The sequence below is a fragment of the Phaseolus vulgaris genome, chromosome 4 (genome assembly GCF_000499845.2).
Source record: "Phaseolus vulgaris cultivar G19833 chromosome 4, P. vulgaris v2.0, whole genome shotgun sequence".
NCBI lineage: Eukaryota > Viridiplantae > Streptophyta > Magnoliopsida > Fabales > Fabaceae > Phaseolus > Phaseolus vulgaris.
In genome coordinates this window covers 2,452,149-2,470,765 of record NC_023756.2, presented here as the reverse complement: position 1 = coordinate 2,470,765, position 18,617 = coordinate 2,452,149, and the positions used below count along the sequence as shown (strand labels likewise).

Below are 18,617 nucleotides of genomic sequence, written 5' to 3'. Positions count from 1 at the left end.
TCCTTTCTCAATTTATTATTATTGATCCCTTTTTCCCAATTAAAGATATAATTTCCTAGACCAATAAAACTATTCACATAATATCTCAGTCCATCTAAAATTATTATTATTATTAAAAGATTGTCTCGTTTATTTGATATTTATCTAACTATTTTGGATTTGTTGTGTTGGAAAAAAGAGGATATAATTAAAAAAAGAGTAAAGAAAGATGTAGGAAACAAACCACGGATGACAGGATGAAGAAGGAAGAACAGAACAAAAATCGATTATCTTCTATTCTCTTTCATCCATAATCGATTATCAATTTAAAGAGGTGAGTCAGGGTCTAAAATCAGGTTGAAAGGCATAATCGATGGATAACAGGTGAATATTCATGTACTATCTTTTGTTGGTCTCGAGAGACGGAGGAAGCTAGGTTAATCGAAAGATGGTTACCAGTTCAAGGACGCATGGTGCCCTTGCTTTTTAAGGGTAAGAAGAGGTAGAGAAAATGTCTCGAGCTAAAATTTGAGTACCAGACACTCAACACCAAAGTAATCCATGTCATACTCCTAGAAAAAGCTCGAACGACCTTCAACAAATGGATATCTATACCTGAAACCAACACATATGGGTAAGTAGAGATCACCTAGGACGTGAGACAACTCTCTTTAAGAAACTCGACAAAATATAATTGATTATCTTTCATAATTTTACATATTTATAATTGATTATCCACCTAAAAAAAAAGAAAAACATAATCAATTGTTGATTCGGAGTATTAATAACTCTGATTCCAAATTTCAAAAATATTTCTTGCTGACTTTCTATACTATTGAGAGAGAAGAAACAAATGATCTCTCACTCATTTTTCCATCTTCACACTCTTTTTAAATTTACAGATCAAAACACTGATGATCCCTACTGTTCTGTCATCGTGAAAAAAGATAGAAGGAAACAAAGTACGTGACTTAGTTGAACAAAGTATGAGTACTTTCTAATCCAAATAGGTCCCTTACACAGTTGAATTCTATGCACCATTTAATTATTGTTCCGGACGATAAGATTCTATCAAACAATAAAGTAGTGAACGGACAAAAATGCTCCAATAATACTGAATATTTTTAAATAAGTCAAATTTTTCATTCTATTATTGCTAAGAAAAATGAAAAGACAAGACTTTATATGGGAAAATTGGAAAAAAAATACAAAGAATTCCCCAAGAAATAACACGCAAATATCAAGACAAGACTTTTAAAACTTAGAAAAAAAATATAGAAATATAATTAAAGACCTTTGGATGGTTTTTTTCTTAAAAGCATCATATTCTTTTGTCAAGTGGCTTATTCATGTCCTATCATAAATCTACCATTTTCTGTTAGAAACTTATATAATTATGAATCGTTTGAATTTGTATATTTTTTTTTTGGTTTGGGGTTAGGATCCATCCATAGTTGTTAATTCATCACCAGTACAAAATCTTATGGCCATTGCAATTGCAACTTGTTATTAGTACAATATGGTTTTTAATTCTGCATAATTACGCAGAAGAATGTAGAATTTGGTTTATCTATCAACGCACTGAATTGGGTTTAGCAACTCTAAAGGCTCATGGAGAGTGAAGGGAGCGGAAGAGTGTTGCTGGTTTTTTATGCAGAAAAAGTGGGTGTGTTGGCCGTGGGTTGTAAAGCTATTTAGGAAGCTTAAGCTTGTTACATGTTGTGCTATAAATTCAGCTAATTTTAATTTTAGTTTAAGCTAGCTAATAATGAAATATGTAAAAGGGTTGGAACACTCTTAAAGTGTCCCTTTATCTTAATTTAATTATTCTTTGTCCATAAAAAAAACTGTCAATCCATTCTTTTAATTTTGATATTAATTTATACATTTTCACTCAAGATAAAGAAGTTAACTTAGAAAAATTTGTACCTCCATCATTACTTTTTCCTCTTTCACTTAATTATCTACTCTTTCTTTAATAACAAAGTCAGTGTAATATAATATTTTTTTATAACAAAATATGAAATAATCTTAAAATTTTGAAAAGAAAAAGGTATAAATGAATGGGTAAGTTATATTGGTAAATAAACAAAGCATTTATTTATTTTTTATTTTTTAGTATAAAGATATTATCATGAGTTCTTAATTTTGATAAAAGAGGTTTACATATTTTCAAACCGGAAATGGAAGGTTACCACATGTGTTGGTTTTAATGAAGACAAAAACCTAACATATATATAAATTTTCGCTTCTAATTGAAAAAAGTGTGGTCGTATTTATTTTCTAATTTGTAATAGAATTTTACAAATTTATATTACAATAATAATTTTCCAGTTTATTAACATGACATGACATTAAATTAAAGTTTTATTTTTCTTTTAATTTCTTTAAGATCAGAAAGTGATATATATATATATATATATATTTATATAATTAGTACATACACAAAATGAGGGTGAAAAAATAATCACTCTAAGTGGAACATAAGTACTTACTACCCCTCCCCTTAACCAAATCCAACAACCCCAATAGCCAAACACCTTTACTTTTCAAGCTTCAATTGTGGATTTTGCAGTTTAGATCATTTGTCCTATAGTTCACTGTTATGCATCACTTTCTTATTATTTGCTACGCTAATTAGTACACTCTCTATTTTGCCTCTGGTTTCCAATTATTGCACAGACAACTTCATCACTCACGGTTAACCAATTAAGCAATTCATTCATAGAATAAATCCAAAGCACCCTCGGAAATTGGGAATGAACAACTTCATCTCATTTATTCTTTTATGATAATATCTTCTCCAAAAAATCACAAACCCATACAGTGATACAAATAAATTTATTACAAGATCACATTTATTTCATGACAGCTAAATACGTGTGACATAAATCTGCCTAGGAACAAAACTATCACAAGTTCACATAACTTAGAATAGACCACAAACCATGATTCGATTTGAACACATACAACATATAAGACTCACAAAACCGTAGTTCTAAATTGAAGTTAACAACTGCAACTTCAGCCGCAAAATAAAGGTTTTTCAACTCATCACAATCACTTAGTCCGCATTTGTCCACAATTTCCTGTAATGTCAAGTTTTGCGAGGAAATTGTAACTGCAACCGCAACCATAACTTTGAACCATGGACAATGCCTTACATAAGGATTATAAAGCTTCATAGTAGTTTGGAGATAGGCGTGGCTTAACCAAAACCTCAAGTGGAGTAGCTCTGGTATTGGTAAATCCAAAGAACTCGGTCATATCAATAGGTTCAGCCGAAGGATTCGAGATGTCAAAGCAATGCAACATGTTAGCCAAACTGAAATGGATCACGTTTAAGCCAAGGGACATTCCAGCACAAATTCTTCTCCCACTTCCAAAGGGTAGCAACTCAAAATGGCGACCCCTAAGATCCACATGTTTGTGAGTGGTGAGGAACCTTTCTGGTTTGAATTCTAATGGATCTGACCAAACACTGGGGTCTCTGTGGATCTTCCACAAGTTATGCATCAGTCGAGTTCCCTTTTTGATGTGGTAGCCACCTAAGGTGCAATTTTCTATGAATTCACGAGGTGATGAAAGAGGTGCTGGTGGATACAATCTCAATGTCTCTTTAACTACGGCTTGAAGATACACAAGTTTGCTTATATCTGACTCTTTTACGTGTCCATCTTTGCCAATATGCATGTCAATTTCTTCTTTAGCCTTTTCCATTGCAAGAGGATTTCGTAATAGCAGACTTAGTGCCCATGTAAGAGTAACAGCAGCTGTATCAGTTCCACCCAAAATCAATTCCTGCAAATATGTTCAAGTTTCATCAAAAGGGTCCTCTCATTCAAAACAGAGAAATAAAGTGGAATACATTCAATCTTTGAAATGATGGCAAGTATTTAAATATATTGTAGTACTAACCAGGGAAGTGGCTTTGCATATTGTATCAGCATCAAACCCTTCAAGCTGAGCCCCATTCAGTGCTGAAATCATCACATCCATAAAGTCTCCATCACCCTTCTTCTCACGGTGCTCCTCCAACCACTCACTCAACAGCTTGTCCATTTCCTTAGCGGTTGCTTTCATGGCCTTCTCATAGCCCCCGAAATCAAACCACCTCAAGCAAGGAACTCCATCAGCCACAGTGAAAGTCCCCATCAAATTCATGAACTCCTCTAAGTTCTTCAGAAACCTTTCTGCCTTCTCCTTTCCCTCCACATGCACCACACCAAAGTACCTCTTCCCCACCACCATCCTCACTATAATGTTGAAAGTCAAATGTGCAAACCACTCCTTCATGTCCACCAAAGTAGCAGCACTATAAGATTCATTCTCCTTTTTGTTCTTGTTGTTTACACTAGTATAACATAAATTGCAGAGCTCTTTCATAGAGGTTTGAACCTCTGAGACACGAATGTGGCTGAGTTGCGCTATTTTGCGGTTGGAGAGAAACTCAGAAGTCACAATCTTTCGAAGCTCTCGCCAATAAGATCCGTATGGTGACAACCCTACAAAGGCTTGGTTGTAGGACATGACTTCCACGGCAACGAGTTTAGGACGTGATGAAACGGCAAGGTCGTTGGTGGTGAAGAGTTCCCTGGACATTTCCCAGTTGCTGAGCACCAAGGCCTCTTTGACACCGAACTTGATGGTGAACAAGGGTCCATAGTTGTCAGCCAAAGCACCCAAAGTCCAATGGGGTGTTTGTGAGGCATTCAAGAGTGAAAGATGACCAAGTATTGGCCATGCACCTTTCACTATTGGAGCCTGTTTTCCACGAGAATTTCTCCGATATAGATAGAAAATGAAGAAGTATAGAGAAAGGAAGGATACAATAAGAGTGGTGATTTTTAAGGTGAAGCAATTTAGGAGAAAGTCCATTTTTGCTTGTTATGGTGGAATATATTTGAACTTGTTTTCCTTTCTGGTTTTATAGGGAGAAGATGCGTATAGGGTCTTGTGCATGGCCGCATGGTTGGACCAATATGAGGTCATTTTGTTTAACATGTCACCCCATGTTGGTGTGCTTGATCTGCAAGTATTAGAATCTATTAGTATGTTCTGCATAATGGAGACAAAAATTGTTATTTTAAGGTGGCTGAAACATATTTGTTTTTATTTCATAAAGTTGAAGAATAGTCAATAATTTGAGAACCTTGGTGAGCAAGGATAGTTGACCAGGAAGATAAGATTCTATGGTCACTCTGACTCATGTGGACCAAAAACAAGAGCAGCGCATATGCAGACGGTTGGTAATAATGATCAACTAGGAAGAAAAGGAAAGTGGGAAATTGCTTCCTGCATCCTTTCTATAATTTCTTTATGTACTTTTTTTAGTATAGTAGAAAGATGAAAAAAATGACATTTTAAATCTTTATATTTTTTGGAAAATACAATTTGAAATGTACTTAAAACCTTGGAATTACATATTTTAGAAAATTTATGAAAAAACATACTTACGAATGAAGATTTTGAATGTGTACTTGATTTTAAAATAAAAAATATTAGCATGGATCAATGCTAAATTCAATAAATTTTAAAATAAAAAAACATTATTAGGGTGATGATGAAAATCCAATCTAAATCCAAATCTAAATAAATGGATTAAATTTAAAATTCATAATTATATCAAATTTATTTGAATTTTTTTAAAATCCATTTAAAGTGGATTAAATTTAGATTAAATCCACTTTGTTAATTAGATTAAATTCACTTTATCAATTACATTAAATTTATTTTGATATAGACACAGACTAATTTGGCTCCAACTATGCCTAAGCCGACTCAACTTGGATGCGGACCAACTCGGCTGGACATCGGCCCGGGCCCAGACAACTCGAAATTGGCCCAGGCCCAAACGACTCGACATTGACCTGGGCCTAGACGAATCGACATCGACTTGGGACCAGACGACTCGACATCGGCTCGGACCCGGAAGTCTCGACATCAGCCCGGGCCAGAACGATTTTACATCGACTCGGGTTCTAACGACTCGACATTGGCCCGGGCCCGGATGACTCGACATCGGCCCGAGCTCGCTCGACTCAATATCGGTCTTGGCCCGCTCGGCTCGACATCGGCCCGGACGTGCTCGACTCAACATCGAGCTGGGCCAGCTCGACTCGACATCAGCCATGGCCTGGTCGTTTGGATATCAGCCCGAGCCCGCTCAACTTCATATTGGACCCGAAAAACTCAGCTCGACATGGGCCCGGAACGGGTAGACTAGATATTGGCATGGGCCAACTCGGCTTGATATCAGCCCCGGCTGACTCGGGTCGACTCAATATCGGCCACTCAGCTCGACTTGGTCTAGGGTTGACTCGGCTCGACTTTGGTCCATACCATTTGATTCGACTTGGGCCCGGACGACTAGGCTCGACGTGGACTTTGGTCGACTTTGTTCAACCTGGGCCCGGAGTGTCTTGGCTCAACCTGGATCGGGTCAAGTCAAAATCCAACCCAAAATGCAATTTGGATAATCCAAAAATGTATCCAATCTATATTTAATCCACATCCAGTTAGATAGATTGGATTTAAAATCCAAAAATATGAATTTGGATAATTATGGATTGGATTTCGTAATTTGGATTTTTTGCCCACACTTAAACATTATAGTGTCAACCAAACCAACACTAAATTATTTTAATTAAAAATGAATGACAAATTAGCGTCGGTTACTTAGAGTCTCAATATTAATGATTTAGTATCAACGATTTTAAAATCACACATGCATCCAACTCTATTAGTTAATTAGTGTCTTCTTTGGATATGTTAAATAATAACTATTTTCTTGTAGTTTGTTGTGTATGATTGAAGGAGTTTCATTCCCAATTGATTTGAATGCTGCTTGTGGTATATTATTTTTACAAGCTAATGCTTTGGGAATCTATTTTTTATAAGCTAATACAAACAATGACATTCTCAAGAATAAAAACCTAGGTAAGGTAAAAAAAAAAGTTTATCATTTTTTAACAAACTGTTTGTGACAATAATATAAAATCTTCCAAAGTGAAGTTTTATTGGTTCTTATATAAGAGTTGAAATATCCTTAAAGTGTTTCCTTTTAATTTATTTATTCATTATTGATAAACAAAACTACTTACATTAATGTTGGTGAAATCGACACAATTTAAATTGATATTAAAAATAGTTTTTATATAGTTTGTAGTTCACATTAAATTAAATAAATTTTAAAATAAAAATTATTAGTGAGACTCAAACACACACTAAATTAAATAAATTTTAAAATAAAAAAATATCTTGTGGATAAAGCAAACGTTAAATTAAATAAACTTTAAAATAAATAAAAAATATTAATGTGGGTGAAACTGACGTTAAATTAAATAAATTTTAAAATAAAAAACATTAGCTTTCGACATGGATTTAAATGGTTATGATATATTATTTATACAAGCTAATGCTTCTATTTCATTAAAATTGTCAAACAAGGACCTTTCTTAAGAATAAAAACTTAGTTAAGGAAAAAAAAAGTATATATTTTTTTCCCAAGTCTTCAAATGTGTTGTGATGTTAAGTTTTTTTTCCCTCCCCTGTTTTGACAAATCTACCTCTACACTATCACTAGTTAAAAAACCTGAACACATAAAGCTTCAACAAGAACTATCCTAAGTACTCAAGCTTTAGCAAGTACTCAATCTTTGGGAGTGAATCCATTTCTCCCAAAGATGAAAACAGTGGCAAGGTAGTAAAGGATTTTTTTAAACTTTATAAATCTCCCTAACACCATCAGACCTATTAAAAGCACACTAAAACATGTAATTCCAGATCCAAAAACAGTACCAAGATTACTTTGTTCTCAACTGCACGACAAACCAACACTCAGAATTATGCAGCAGAACTATAAAACTGCATCAAAACCCTGAACTTGGAACTGCTGTTGTTAGACCAAGTACATGCTAGCAAAAGTATGTTGAGATAAATGTGTGGAACAAATATGTCCAGTGTTGAGATAATCTCTATCCTTCACTCACTTCCACTGATAGAAATTCCAATGGCAATCTTTAACAATGTTGAAGATTACAAATTACACACTGAACTGATTTATTGAAACAGATGAAGAGTGATCCTATCTGACAGTATACTGCTACCACATCACAAGGATTCATAATACTTAGAAGACAAACGTGGTTTAACTAGAATCTCAAGTGGAGTAGCTTTTTCATTGGTCATTCCAAGGGCTTCACTCATATCAATAGGCTCATTGGGTTTATTAAGTATTTCAAAAGAGTGCAAAAAATTAGCTAGAGTCAAATGAATCATGTTAAGGCCAAAGGATATTCCTGGGCATATTCTTCTTCCACTTCCAAATGGTAACAACTCAAAACTTTGACCCTTAACATCAACATCTCTGTGAGTAGTAAGGAATCTTTCTGGCTTGAACATCAATGGATCTAACCAGATATTAGGATCTGTTTGGATCTTCCACAAGTTTGTGATTAATCGAGTTCCTTTTTTTACATGATAGCCACCTAACATGCAATCTTGTGTGAATTCACGAGGTGCTGAGAGAGGACCTGGTGGATACAACCTCAGTGTCTCTTTGACTACTGCTTGAAGGTACACTAACTTGTTCACATCTGACTCACTAATGAATCTCTCTTCCCCTATTTGAGTGTTGATCTCTTCTTTTACTTTCTCTAATATAAGAGGATTTTTCAATAGGAAACACATCACCCATGTAAGAGTAACTGTGCTTGTATCAGTGGCACCCAAGATCAGTGCCTGCAATTCAAGTTCAAGTTCTCTAATTCAGAAGAATGTTCTCTAGCAAACAAAAATATACATGACTAGTGAATTTGTAGGTTAAGATAAGAGTAAATATATGTTCCAACAATAAAAAAAAAGGTTTTACAATATTTTCAGTCAAAATTACTTATCCGGAAAGTTATATTCAATTTTCTGATTAAGTAACAGTAAAAATATTTAGTTCCAAATATATATATATATATGAATAGTAAATTCTTAAAGAAATTAATTTAAGTGATTTTTTAAAACTATTAAATAACTAGGGACTAAAAAGTCTAACTTGGATAATAGTTTAGATACTAAAAAATTATTGATGTCTAAAATAATTTTTATTATTAATAAATAAATTTTAAATTGGTATTTATTGTAACTAACAAGGTTTTATCTATTAATATTTTAGATTTTAAATTAGCATGTACAAAATTAATAAAAATTAATTTAAAATATAAAATAGTTAATAGTTTAAATCTGGTTAATAGTTAAATATTAATCTAAAAACTATTTTATAAATTTTTATTAATAATTAAAACTAGTTTAAATATCAATAATATTTTTAGTTTATCAAATATCTTTAATTTAGTTAGTATAATAAACCGGTTATTTTGATTTTTAAAATTTTTTTTTAATAATTTTTTATATTCAAATTTAATTATTTGTAAGGATTATCTATAAAATAAAACTTTTTTTCTAAATGGAATATTGATTCTATAATTTGTCCTTTTTATACTTTTAAATTGGCTTTTGTAAGACTTAGTTTATTGATTGAGGACCACTTGTACCATGTTCTCTTAATAGATTTTTGTTTAGTAAAAATTTCATGTAAGAAAAAAATTAGTTATCAGTTAAAGTATAATGAGGGTTTTAAATTAAGCAGAAATGGTTTAAGAAGCAACAAGAGGGACAAATTTTATATGCAAGATATACCAATGTTGTGGCTTTGTTTATTGTAGCAGCATCAAATCCATCGATGGGGGCACTCTCAAGCTGTGAAAGCATCATATCCATGAAGTCTTGGTCCTCACTTTCAACACCTTTTTCACCTAAACCCCTCTTTTTGCTGTGCTCCACCAACCACTCATCTAAGATCAAATCCAGTTCTTTGGCAGTTTCTTTCATGGCTTTCACTCCCAAATTCATCCATCTCAGAACAGGAACAGCATCAGCCACTGTGCACACCCCCAACATCTGCATGAACTTCCTCAAACCCTTCACACACTTCTCTGCTTCTTTCTCACTAACCACTGCACTTTTACCTAATGGAAAACAAATCTCTGTTTAACGATGTTATCTTTAAATTTAAACAAGAAAAATTATAACAACACTCTTTTAATCATACTTTCTATATCTCTTAATCATACTTTCTATGTTTTATTCGTGTTGGAGAGAATGATGAAACTGAAAACTTGAATCTGTGTGAATTTTACCAAATAATCGCTTCCCAGCCATGGTTTGGAAAACTATATTGAACACCAACTCCGTGAACCACTGCTTCATCTCCACCACCACACACTCTTCACTGCCCTTCTTCTCCGACCAAACATGAAAGAGCTCTTTGACAGAACTTCGAATCTCAGAAACCCTAACGCGGCTTAGAAGCTCCGTTTTGCGGTTGGAGAGGAACACGGTCACAATCTTCCGTATCTCACGCCAATAAGGACCATAGGGTGCGAACCCAAAACTTGCTTGGTTGTATGCCACGTGTTCGATGGCCACGAGCTTGGAGCGAGAGGACACAACGGCGTCGTTTGTGGTGTAACATTCCTTCGCCATTTTCCAGTTGCTGAGAACCAAAGCGCGTTTGGAACCGAGCTTGATGGTGAAGAGGGGTCCGTATTTGTCAGCCATGGCTCCCAACGTCTTGTGGGGCGTTGGTGAGCCCCCGAGAAGCATGAGGTGGCCTAGTATGGGCCATGCACGTGAGGCCATTGGAGGTTCTCTCAGATCACTACCAGCTTTGGAGGGACGACAGAGAAACACAGAGAAGGCTAAGAGTAATGTTAGGGAAAGGAGAGCAAGTGCAGTGTTGTTTAGGGTACTCACAAGGAACAAATCCATTTTGGTTAGTTGAAGTTCTTGTGTGGAGAGTTGATAGGGTTGATGGAGGAATGTTATATGTTTAGAATGTGGAATAATGCGTACCTTCTTATATACAATATCATTATTATAATTAAAAAGAGAAATAATCTTTTATTGACATATGAATTCTATATAAAGTGATTGGAAAATTGTATTTTACTACATTAATCAATCATTCGGAGAAAAAAAAACACTTTTCAAATTTTAAGATCCCTAAGTAAGTAAGTAAGTGAGTCAATAAGGTTGTGAATTAAATTTGAGATTGAGTGTGAATAACAGTTATTAGTAAATTGTGAAGACATAAAAATTACAAGATTTTTAAGAATGGAAAGATAGATCATATTGAAATCTTTATAATTATACAATTGAAGGTATGGTTGTGGATTTTAGGGTTTAGATATAGTCATGTATTTTTTTCAAGATTCGTTTAGCTAGTTTTTCTTATTTTGACTGGTGTCTTAAAGTCGTTAATTTGTATGAAATCTATCCAAAGTATTAAGTAGGATAGTGAAGACTTAGGTGGTTGTTTGTTTTGAAACTCTTTCTTATATGTTAGAAAGTTTGAAAATCTTGTTTGTATAAAAGTTGAGATATCCCTAAAATACATTTGTTATTTATTTTTTTAACCGTTATTTTTTATCAGTTTAATTATTTTGTTTTTCTTATTTTAAGTTTGGGTCAATATAATAGTTAATGGTGCATTGCTTTTAAAAAATTTCAAATTAAAAAAATCAATAAATAAAAAAATAGCAGTTCTTTTGAAATTATTGTGGTTCATAACACTTGCACCAGTACTTTAATAAGAATGTCACTTTTGGTATTTGTTCAGCAGAAGTGTTGCAGACTGAAGGATAAGACATCTAAACAACTGAACAATCCAAAACAGACAAATAGAGAAAGAGAAAGAGTTGTTCAATGCTTATTTTAAGCTTAGATTAGATAGATGAAAATAGTTAAGTCGGCTGAGAATAAAATGCATCAATAGAGACAATAAAGAAGAACAAGATGGGAACAAAAATCCAAAACACACAAGTTAAACTGGGAGAATTTACCTATGGAGGTGCTGTTTCTAAGCAGAGGGATTTAGTTTTTATATATCAGATTTTGAATTTTAATTATCATAAAATAGCTGAACCTTCCATAACTCAATTATGCAGCAAAGATTGATGCAGCACTGTCATGTACACAACCAATCGTTCTGATTTAAAAACAAAATGGATATTCCAATAATGCTTTTATTCATTTATTTCTATGATATGTGTTTGATTTATTTTATATAATTAATTCTTTTGTTAATTGATACTCTGTTGCTGCATGTATAAGTTGAAAGGTTCACATTATTTTTCTGATTCCACTACATATATCAGTAAAGGATCATTTTGTTCTTAAATCAGAGCCTTCCATTTTCTATTTTCTTATTCACAATAATAAATAAATTGATTAAAATGGAACATCAGGTCCTTCAATCTATTTATACCATGTATATAGTTTTTGTACGAAGGAAGTCAAATTTTTTCCCAAATTACAATTTTAAATAAAAAAATTACAAAAAATGAGTAAGCATTAGTATGCTGTATTTACCTTAAAAATTCATATGTAATGTCCAGTTTTATTTTCACATCTCAGCTTTAACAAAATGAACTTTTTTTCAGGCATAACATATATTTAAAATCGTGATAAAATGATTTTTAAATTATAAAATATTATAATATTAAAAAAATAGTAAAATATTCAAATATAGTTAAGAAAATATTTAATAAAAATAAATTCAATGTTAGTAAAAAATTTCTTAACAAACTAATAATTATTATAATCATCACTAAATGAATTGTGTTGTTGGTCATAATTGTTGTCATATTAGCTGATTTGTTGTTAAGTATTTAGTTTGTTGAAAATTATTTTGTGTAACTACTACCGCTTGAACCAGTAGATTTTGAATTATAAAATTTTAAAATGATTAAAACTAGAAACTCATGTATTGAATAATTTTTGTTAAATCAATTTGTTGATTAGAAGATGCTTGCGTTCGTTGTAAATAACGATCAAGACAATTATCCTAACAATCGAGACATTCAATCATGTATACTCATTTCTTATACCTCTAACCTACGGTTAATAACCAACAATAATAATTTTTTTAATTTTTCCTCCTCAATATAATCTAGTGGAGTGCATAGCTGAGGTACCCATAAAAGCTGACTCAAATAACACTTTGAGAAAATTTAATTTCAAAATCTTCCTATTCAAATAAAAAAATATTTGTTATAAAATAGTAAGAAATGTACATCTAAAAAAAGTTGAAAGATTGTTGAACCAGTTGGTGTGAATACAAAAAGTGTGGCAAACAGTAGAAATGTTTGAACAGCGGAATGGACCGAGGCTTTTAAGAAAGGTGTAGATATAAGAACTATGGTGCAGATAGTAAAAGTGTTGGGGTGAAAATATTAAAATGACGAGTCTGAAAAGCAACTAAAAACCATGGGACCACAAACCAATTGCATGCACATTTAGTTCCAATTCATACCAAATAAATGTGGACCCCACAAGCATTTAATGTACATAAATATTTTAATTCTTTGATACAAAAGAACAAATAAATAAGTAAACGATTTATTTGACATTTCAAGACACAATTTGACTATTTCAAGACCGGCAGCGGTGATATTTCTACATCATACACAATAATAAACATATACAGAATATATAATAAATATATACTTTATAAATAATTAATTAATTAATATTTTAATTATATTTAATTTATTTTTTAATTTAAAATATTATTATATTATTAAAATAATTTGTCAATTATATGTATTTTATTTTGGTGTTAACAAAATCTTTTTCTTTCAATATAAAACACAAAATCCTAGAAAGAAAGCAGAAGCACAAAAACCAGATATGATTGCATGTTTGGGAAAGAACTGATATAATTGAATAATGAATAAAATTAAGAGTCAGCAAGTATTGATGAGAAATAGAGATCAAACAGACCAAATCACAAATATTGACAAATATACGATAATCAACAAAACCATATTCTAAACTTAAAAGAGACTTATCTTTATCTTCACCATTTTTTTTATCAATGAATCACTTAAAATGGGTGATCAAACTCATTAACAAAGAAAACAATAACAACATAATTGTTTTTGCTAAATTAAGAGAAGAGTATTTTGGTGAAATAGATGGCAACAGGCATGGTTAATTTAGTATAGTTGGAAATGATTGTTATTTTAAGCATATTGTAAACACTAATTGTTTCCTAAGCTAAATTAAGAGTTTCATAGGTAGATGTAAATGCTTTCTGTTTTTGAGTGAGATGTATTTATTGGTTGGTTCATAGTTGTATTTATTTTAGTCCTAGTACTTTCATTTATTTTTTATAAAAAAATCAACTTACTTATTGAGAAGGTAAGTTCCTCTCCATTATGGCCATTTGTCTTAGTAAGTTATTTATTTAAGTTACAAGTATATATCTTTGACCTAATTATTTAATTAAAAGTTTTGAAATTTTGATAGGAAACTTTATTTTGTTAGGGATATTAAAAAAAGGAAAATTAATTATTTCATTCAATAAGCTTTTCCATGCCAATGAAAAAAAAATGAGAGTTTAGGTTTGATTTTCATTTGTTAAGAAGTGGACTTTAAGCCTAACTCAACCCCATAAAACCGACTCAATGAGGTGAGGTTTGCACCCACTTATATACTATGAAAGACTCTAATCTCTAGTCGATGTGGGATCTCCAACATCATTTCCTATTTCCTCTTTAAATAAAGTTTTTGTTCCTAAAAGAACTTCGGATTTCCATTATTCTTGAATTACTTGACCTAAGCATACCAAGTCTACTTATTTGTGCAAAGGCATCACTATTAAAAGCAATACATTATCTTCCTCTTGGTTTGCTATGGTCAGAGTCATTTCTGTAATTACATTTTATTTTTTTATTTTTTTGATAAGCAATGAATAAATAAAATTAAGGGGATACTTCAGGGGTATCCCAACCCATATACAGTAGCCCAGAAGTGGACTTCCTACATCATCCACACAAAAGACTCTCCGCAGAGCAACCTTAAAGTGAGACAACCATACCCAAAAAACAGCCAACAGGTTACCTTATATTAGCAAAAAATAATGTAATTAAAAGAAGACATTTCAGAAGTATCCAAATCTTTATACAAAACTAATCCCAGAGTGATTACGTTTTGTTAAATAAAGTTATTTTTGGTTTATGTTGCTTCATGATGTATTATTTATTAAAAAAATTATTTTCACAAGAAAGAGTAATGCATTAACCAATTACTTGGTAATTCATTTAATTGGTATAATAGGTTTCCATCTAGTCTGTTCTTAAAATTATTTATGAATAAGTATAATTTACTTATATATCGTTTTTGTTAACATATCTGTTTTGGTATAATTCTTCCATATTTTTTTATTTATTTTGTATTTCATTTAATGACAAACAATTATTGTTACCTGAGGTGTCAGTATAGCAGAGATGTCAAGTTCCATAATAACGTCTAATATGAAAACTTTTATATATAAAAAAAAAACCTTGGCAAAGGCCATTTTTTATTAGAAGTGTGTGGCTTATTTAATTATTGCTTAATACATGCAATTAACTGGTTTGAGCATCAAGTAAATTGACACCTTGCACACACATGCTACGCTTATTCTCAAGTTCTAGTATATCCTAAAACCCATATAGATTTTTCAAACCATCCTTATCATCTTGGGCTAGACTTCGTCGTATCCCTGGATATATAGGTTCCATAATAGCGCCAGCAACGTTACTGTGTCCAAGCCCTAGAATGTGACCAATTTCATGCAAACATACAGTTTCAAAATCAATGCCTGGCCCATTAGTGCTCCACCTTTCATCTGCATCATAGTGTAATCTTCCATCTTGTGGGGCAAAAGCATGAGCCAGAACCCCACTTGGCCCGTCAAACGGATACCCATCACCGTGGTTTCCACGGTGGAAGCCATACACTATGTCAGAAGCACGACTGACTTCAGTGAAGGTGAACCTGTTGTTGTGTTTCCACGTTTGAAAGGCATTCGCCATTGCTTGTCTCACAGCATTCAAGCTGAGGGGACTTGGAACAGATGAACTGTATCGATAGGTTAATGCAAATTTCCTCCATCTTGGTGCCCCTGGAAAGTAACTGTAGTTTTGAGCAGCATTAGGGTTAGGGTTAGGGTTAGGAATGGTTGGGATATCAGGCAATCCACAACGTGGGAGGCTCATGGTTTCGATAGTTTTGTCATCCACCACACCACTGGTTGGCAAGTGATGGAATGCTTGGTAGTGTTTGAGAGCAGATTCAACGTTTTCATCGAAGTTGTTGGAAGAAGATTGTTCGTTTACTTGGTAACCTAAATGTTTGAGGTGGCTTCTGAGTGTGCCTACGCCATTGGCGTTTTGTCCCTTGCGAAGGCCCCTCAGGTTTTGGAGAGTTCTGGTGAAGGGAGTTGCAGAGGCTCCTGGCACAGCAGAGGGAAATGGATTCACCAGACAGAGTACGAGGAACAAGATTGGATATTTTAGAATATTCAGAGACATGGTTGAAAAACAAATGGAACTAGGGTTTTGGTTTTGTGAAGGTTTGATTTGATGTGTATTTTGGTGCATGCATGCATGGCAATTTATAGAAGGAGAGATAGGCTATTTTAATTGGTGTGGTCACCTATTAAGGAGATTTTTTTCATGTAAAATTTAATATATCCTTGGATCATAATCACTTTGTAAATCCACAAAGTCTAATATTCTTTTAACATGTTGGGTCACACCTAAAAATATATTAGGTACGTCTAAGACAATTTGGTGATATATTAAACATGTAAATTAAACTTCAGAATTTTATAAACATCTATTTACAAGTTTTACGATTTGAAAAATGTTTAATTGTTGTTTAATTTGATCAAGGTAATTTTGATTTAGTTAATATCACTGCAATTACAAATGTTGATTAACTATCAGGAATAAATGTGGATTAAAAGAGGATGTAAATAATGTTGACCAAACTCATAAGCGGATGCAAAGAAAGTAACATGCAAAAAAAAAAGAATACAATTTTTAAAAAAATAAGTAATGTTTTTATTTGTGCGACGCAAGAAATAATACTATTTTTAGAGTTTTAGATAGTATAGTATTAGTTTTTGTCAACACAAAACTAAAATATAAATTTAATTAAATATAATTAAAATAATTTAATTGTTGATTAAAGGGTTAAAAGTAAATTGATGTATGATTATTTTTTTATATAATTAAATAAGAAGTTTCAATATTACAATTATTTAAAAAAAATATTTGAAAAGGTTAAAAAGGAAATGGAAAAATTGGGAAATAATAATTCAGTAAAGAAAAGAGTAGGTAAAACGAGCATTTAAAATAAATGAATAAATGAGTGAGAGAAAAAATTTGAAAAAAATTGGAATATCATTAAAATGAAATAAACATGTGGTGATATTTATAAAATTAAAATAAATAATTATAACTTTGCAAATTTTATATAAAATACTACCCACGTTTTAGAGATGTTAATTTGAGATTAATTGTTTAATTTAACGATTAACTTTCAAACTTAAAAATAAGGAACGAATTATCGCGATTTTTTTTATCAGTAATGAATTAATAAAATAAAAGTGAGACATTTAAGGGGTGTCCCAACCCTTATATATACAAACGAATTATGGTGGTAATATAAACAAATCTTGGAAAAGAAATAGACAAGTAAAACCTTGTTTGGGTAATTATTTTTAATATGAATAATGTAATTAAATCCAAATTTAAATTAAATTCATAAAATTTGTTTAATTTTGTTATATAGTCACTCTTGTTGATTTAAAACTTTTGTGAAAAATCTTTCAATTTTAATCCACAATAAGTGATCATATGCATAACATGAATAAAAATAAGAAAATGAAAGAAATTAAAAAGGAGTTAAAAGAAATTAGGAGTGAAATCTTTAAATTAATTAATTTCTTAGGTCTAGTCCAAAAGATAGCCTCATCCACTACTCCTTTCCCTATATCCAAACTCTCCTTAACCTAAACCTAAGAGAGTCCAATTTTGTTTTATCCACTAAATTCTACACATCAGCATTCATTGAACTCTTCCGATATCATGACCATCAATCTTTACAAAATTATTCTAATTCAAATTTAATTTTCTAAAATCTTGATGATAAAAGTTCGATACTCCACCTTCATTCCATAAGAGGAAAGTTACAATACTAAAATATAAAATATAACATATCTCACTATCACATACTAAAATATAACATTTCTGATTCTTTAAATTATATATAATGTTTCGTGTACACTTCGTAATCGATGAAATACGTGTTCTAATTACTGTGAGAAAATCGAGTTTAGGATTACTCATATTTTTCGTGAAAGAGATGTGTGTGCTGATAAGTTAGCTAATTTTAGATTTATTCATAAAGAATATTTTCATTGGTATAATAGGCTACCATCTAATCTACCTACGTATCGTTTTTGTTAATATATGGATTTTGATCTAGTTCTCCCATATTTTTGTATTTTCTTTCTTCTTAAGTGTCGGTTTTCATCTTCTTATATTTATTTTTTTGTCGATGTTAAATCACGTTTTTTTTTTGTGATATTTATAAATAAAAAGAGTTGACAAAAATTACTTTATGAAAGAAAAAAATTTGCGTATTATTTAAATTTAGGTCGTAAAATTGACTGAATGTTAACAAAGTTCTCACTTTTATATAAAATAAAGAAAACTGAAATTTTGTGTTAAGCCTCAAAATTTTTCTTC

The 18,617-nt window shown here is 31.8% G+C and overlaps 3 protein-coding genes across 3 annotated transcripts; all 3 read right to left on the bottom strand.

Moving 5' to 3' along the window:
• Positions 1–2,732: 2,732 nt before the first annotated feature.
• Positions 2,733–4,891, bottom strand: LOC137836822 (cytochrome P450 82A3-like). The gene is made up of 2 exons (XM_068645579.1): positions 3,898–4,891; positions 2,733–3,780 (listed from the first exon to the last, which is right to left on the bottom strand). The coding sequence occupies exons 1-2, from the start codon at positions 4,855–4,857 to the stop codon at positions 3,151–3,153; spliced, it is 1,590 nt and encodes a 529-aa protein (XP_068501680.1). The 5' UTR covers positions 4,858–4,891; the 3' UTR covers positions 2,733–3,150.
• A 3,200-nt stretch (positions 4,892–8,091) lies between these two features.
• LOC137836368 (cytochrome P450 82A3-like) lies at positions 8,092–10,806 on the bottom strand. Its single transcript, XM_068645096.1, has 3 exons — positions 10,170–10,806; positions 9,670–9,998; positions 8,092–8,721 (listed from the first exon to the last, which is right to left on the bottom strand). The coding sequence occupies exons 1-3, from the start codon at positions 10,798–10,800 to the stop codon at positions 8,092–8,094; spliced, it is 1,590 nt and encodes a 529-aa protein (XP_068501197.1). The 5' UTR covers positions 10,801–10,806.
• Positions 10,807–15,339: 4,533 nt separating this feature from the next.
• LOC137836833 (metalloendoproteinase 1-like) lies at positions 15,340–16,448 on the bottom strand. Its single transcript, XM_068645590.1, has one exon. It carries the CDS (start codon positions 16,389–16,391, stop codon positions 15,519–15,521), a length of 873 nt encoding a protein of 290 aa, XP_068501691.1. The 5' UTR covers positions 16,392–16,448; the 3' UTR covers positions 15,340–15,518.
• Positions 16,449–18,617: the final 2,169 nt, after the last annotated feature.

What these genes read in the sequence shown, in the direction of transcription:
- LOC137836833 (XM_068645590.1), bottom strand. Translation starts at nt 16,391, where the DNA reads ATGTCTCTGAATATTCTAAAATATCCAATCTTGTTCCTCGTACTCTGT.
- LOC137836822 (XM_068645579.1), bottom strand. Translation starts at nt 4,857, where the DNA reads ATGGACTTTCTCCTAAATTGCTTCACCTTAAAAATCACCACTCTTATT. An exon ending in TATGCAAAGCCACTTCCCTG is followed by an intron (nt 3,781 to 3,897) that starts GTTAGTACTACA and finishes ACATATTTGCAG; the next exon opens with GAATTGATTTTGGGTGGAAC.
- LOC137836368 (XM_068645096.1), bottom strand. Translation starts at nt 10,800, where the DNA reads ATGGATTTGTTCCTTGTGAGTACCCTAAACAACACTGCACTTGCTCTC. An exon ending in GGCTGGGAAGCGATTATTTG is followed by an intron (nt 9,999 to 10,169) that starts GTAAAATTCACA and finishes GTTTTCCATTAG; the next exon opens with GTAAAAGTGCAGTGGTTAGT. An exon ending in TAAACAAAGCCACAACATTG is followed by an intron (nt 8,722 to 9,669) that starts GTATATCTTGCA and finishes CTTGAATTGCAG; the next exon opens with GCACTGATCTTGGGTGCCAC.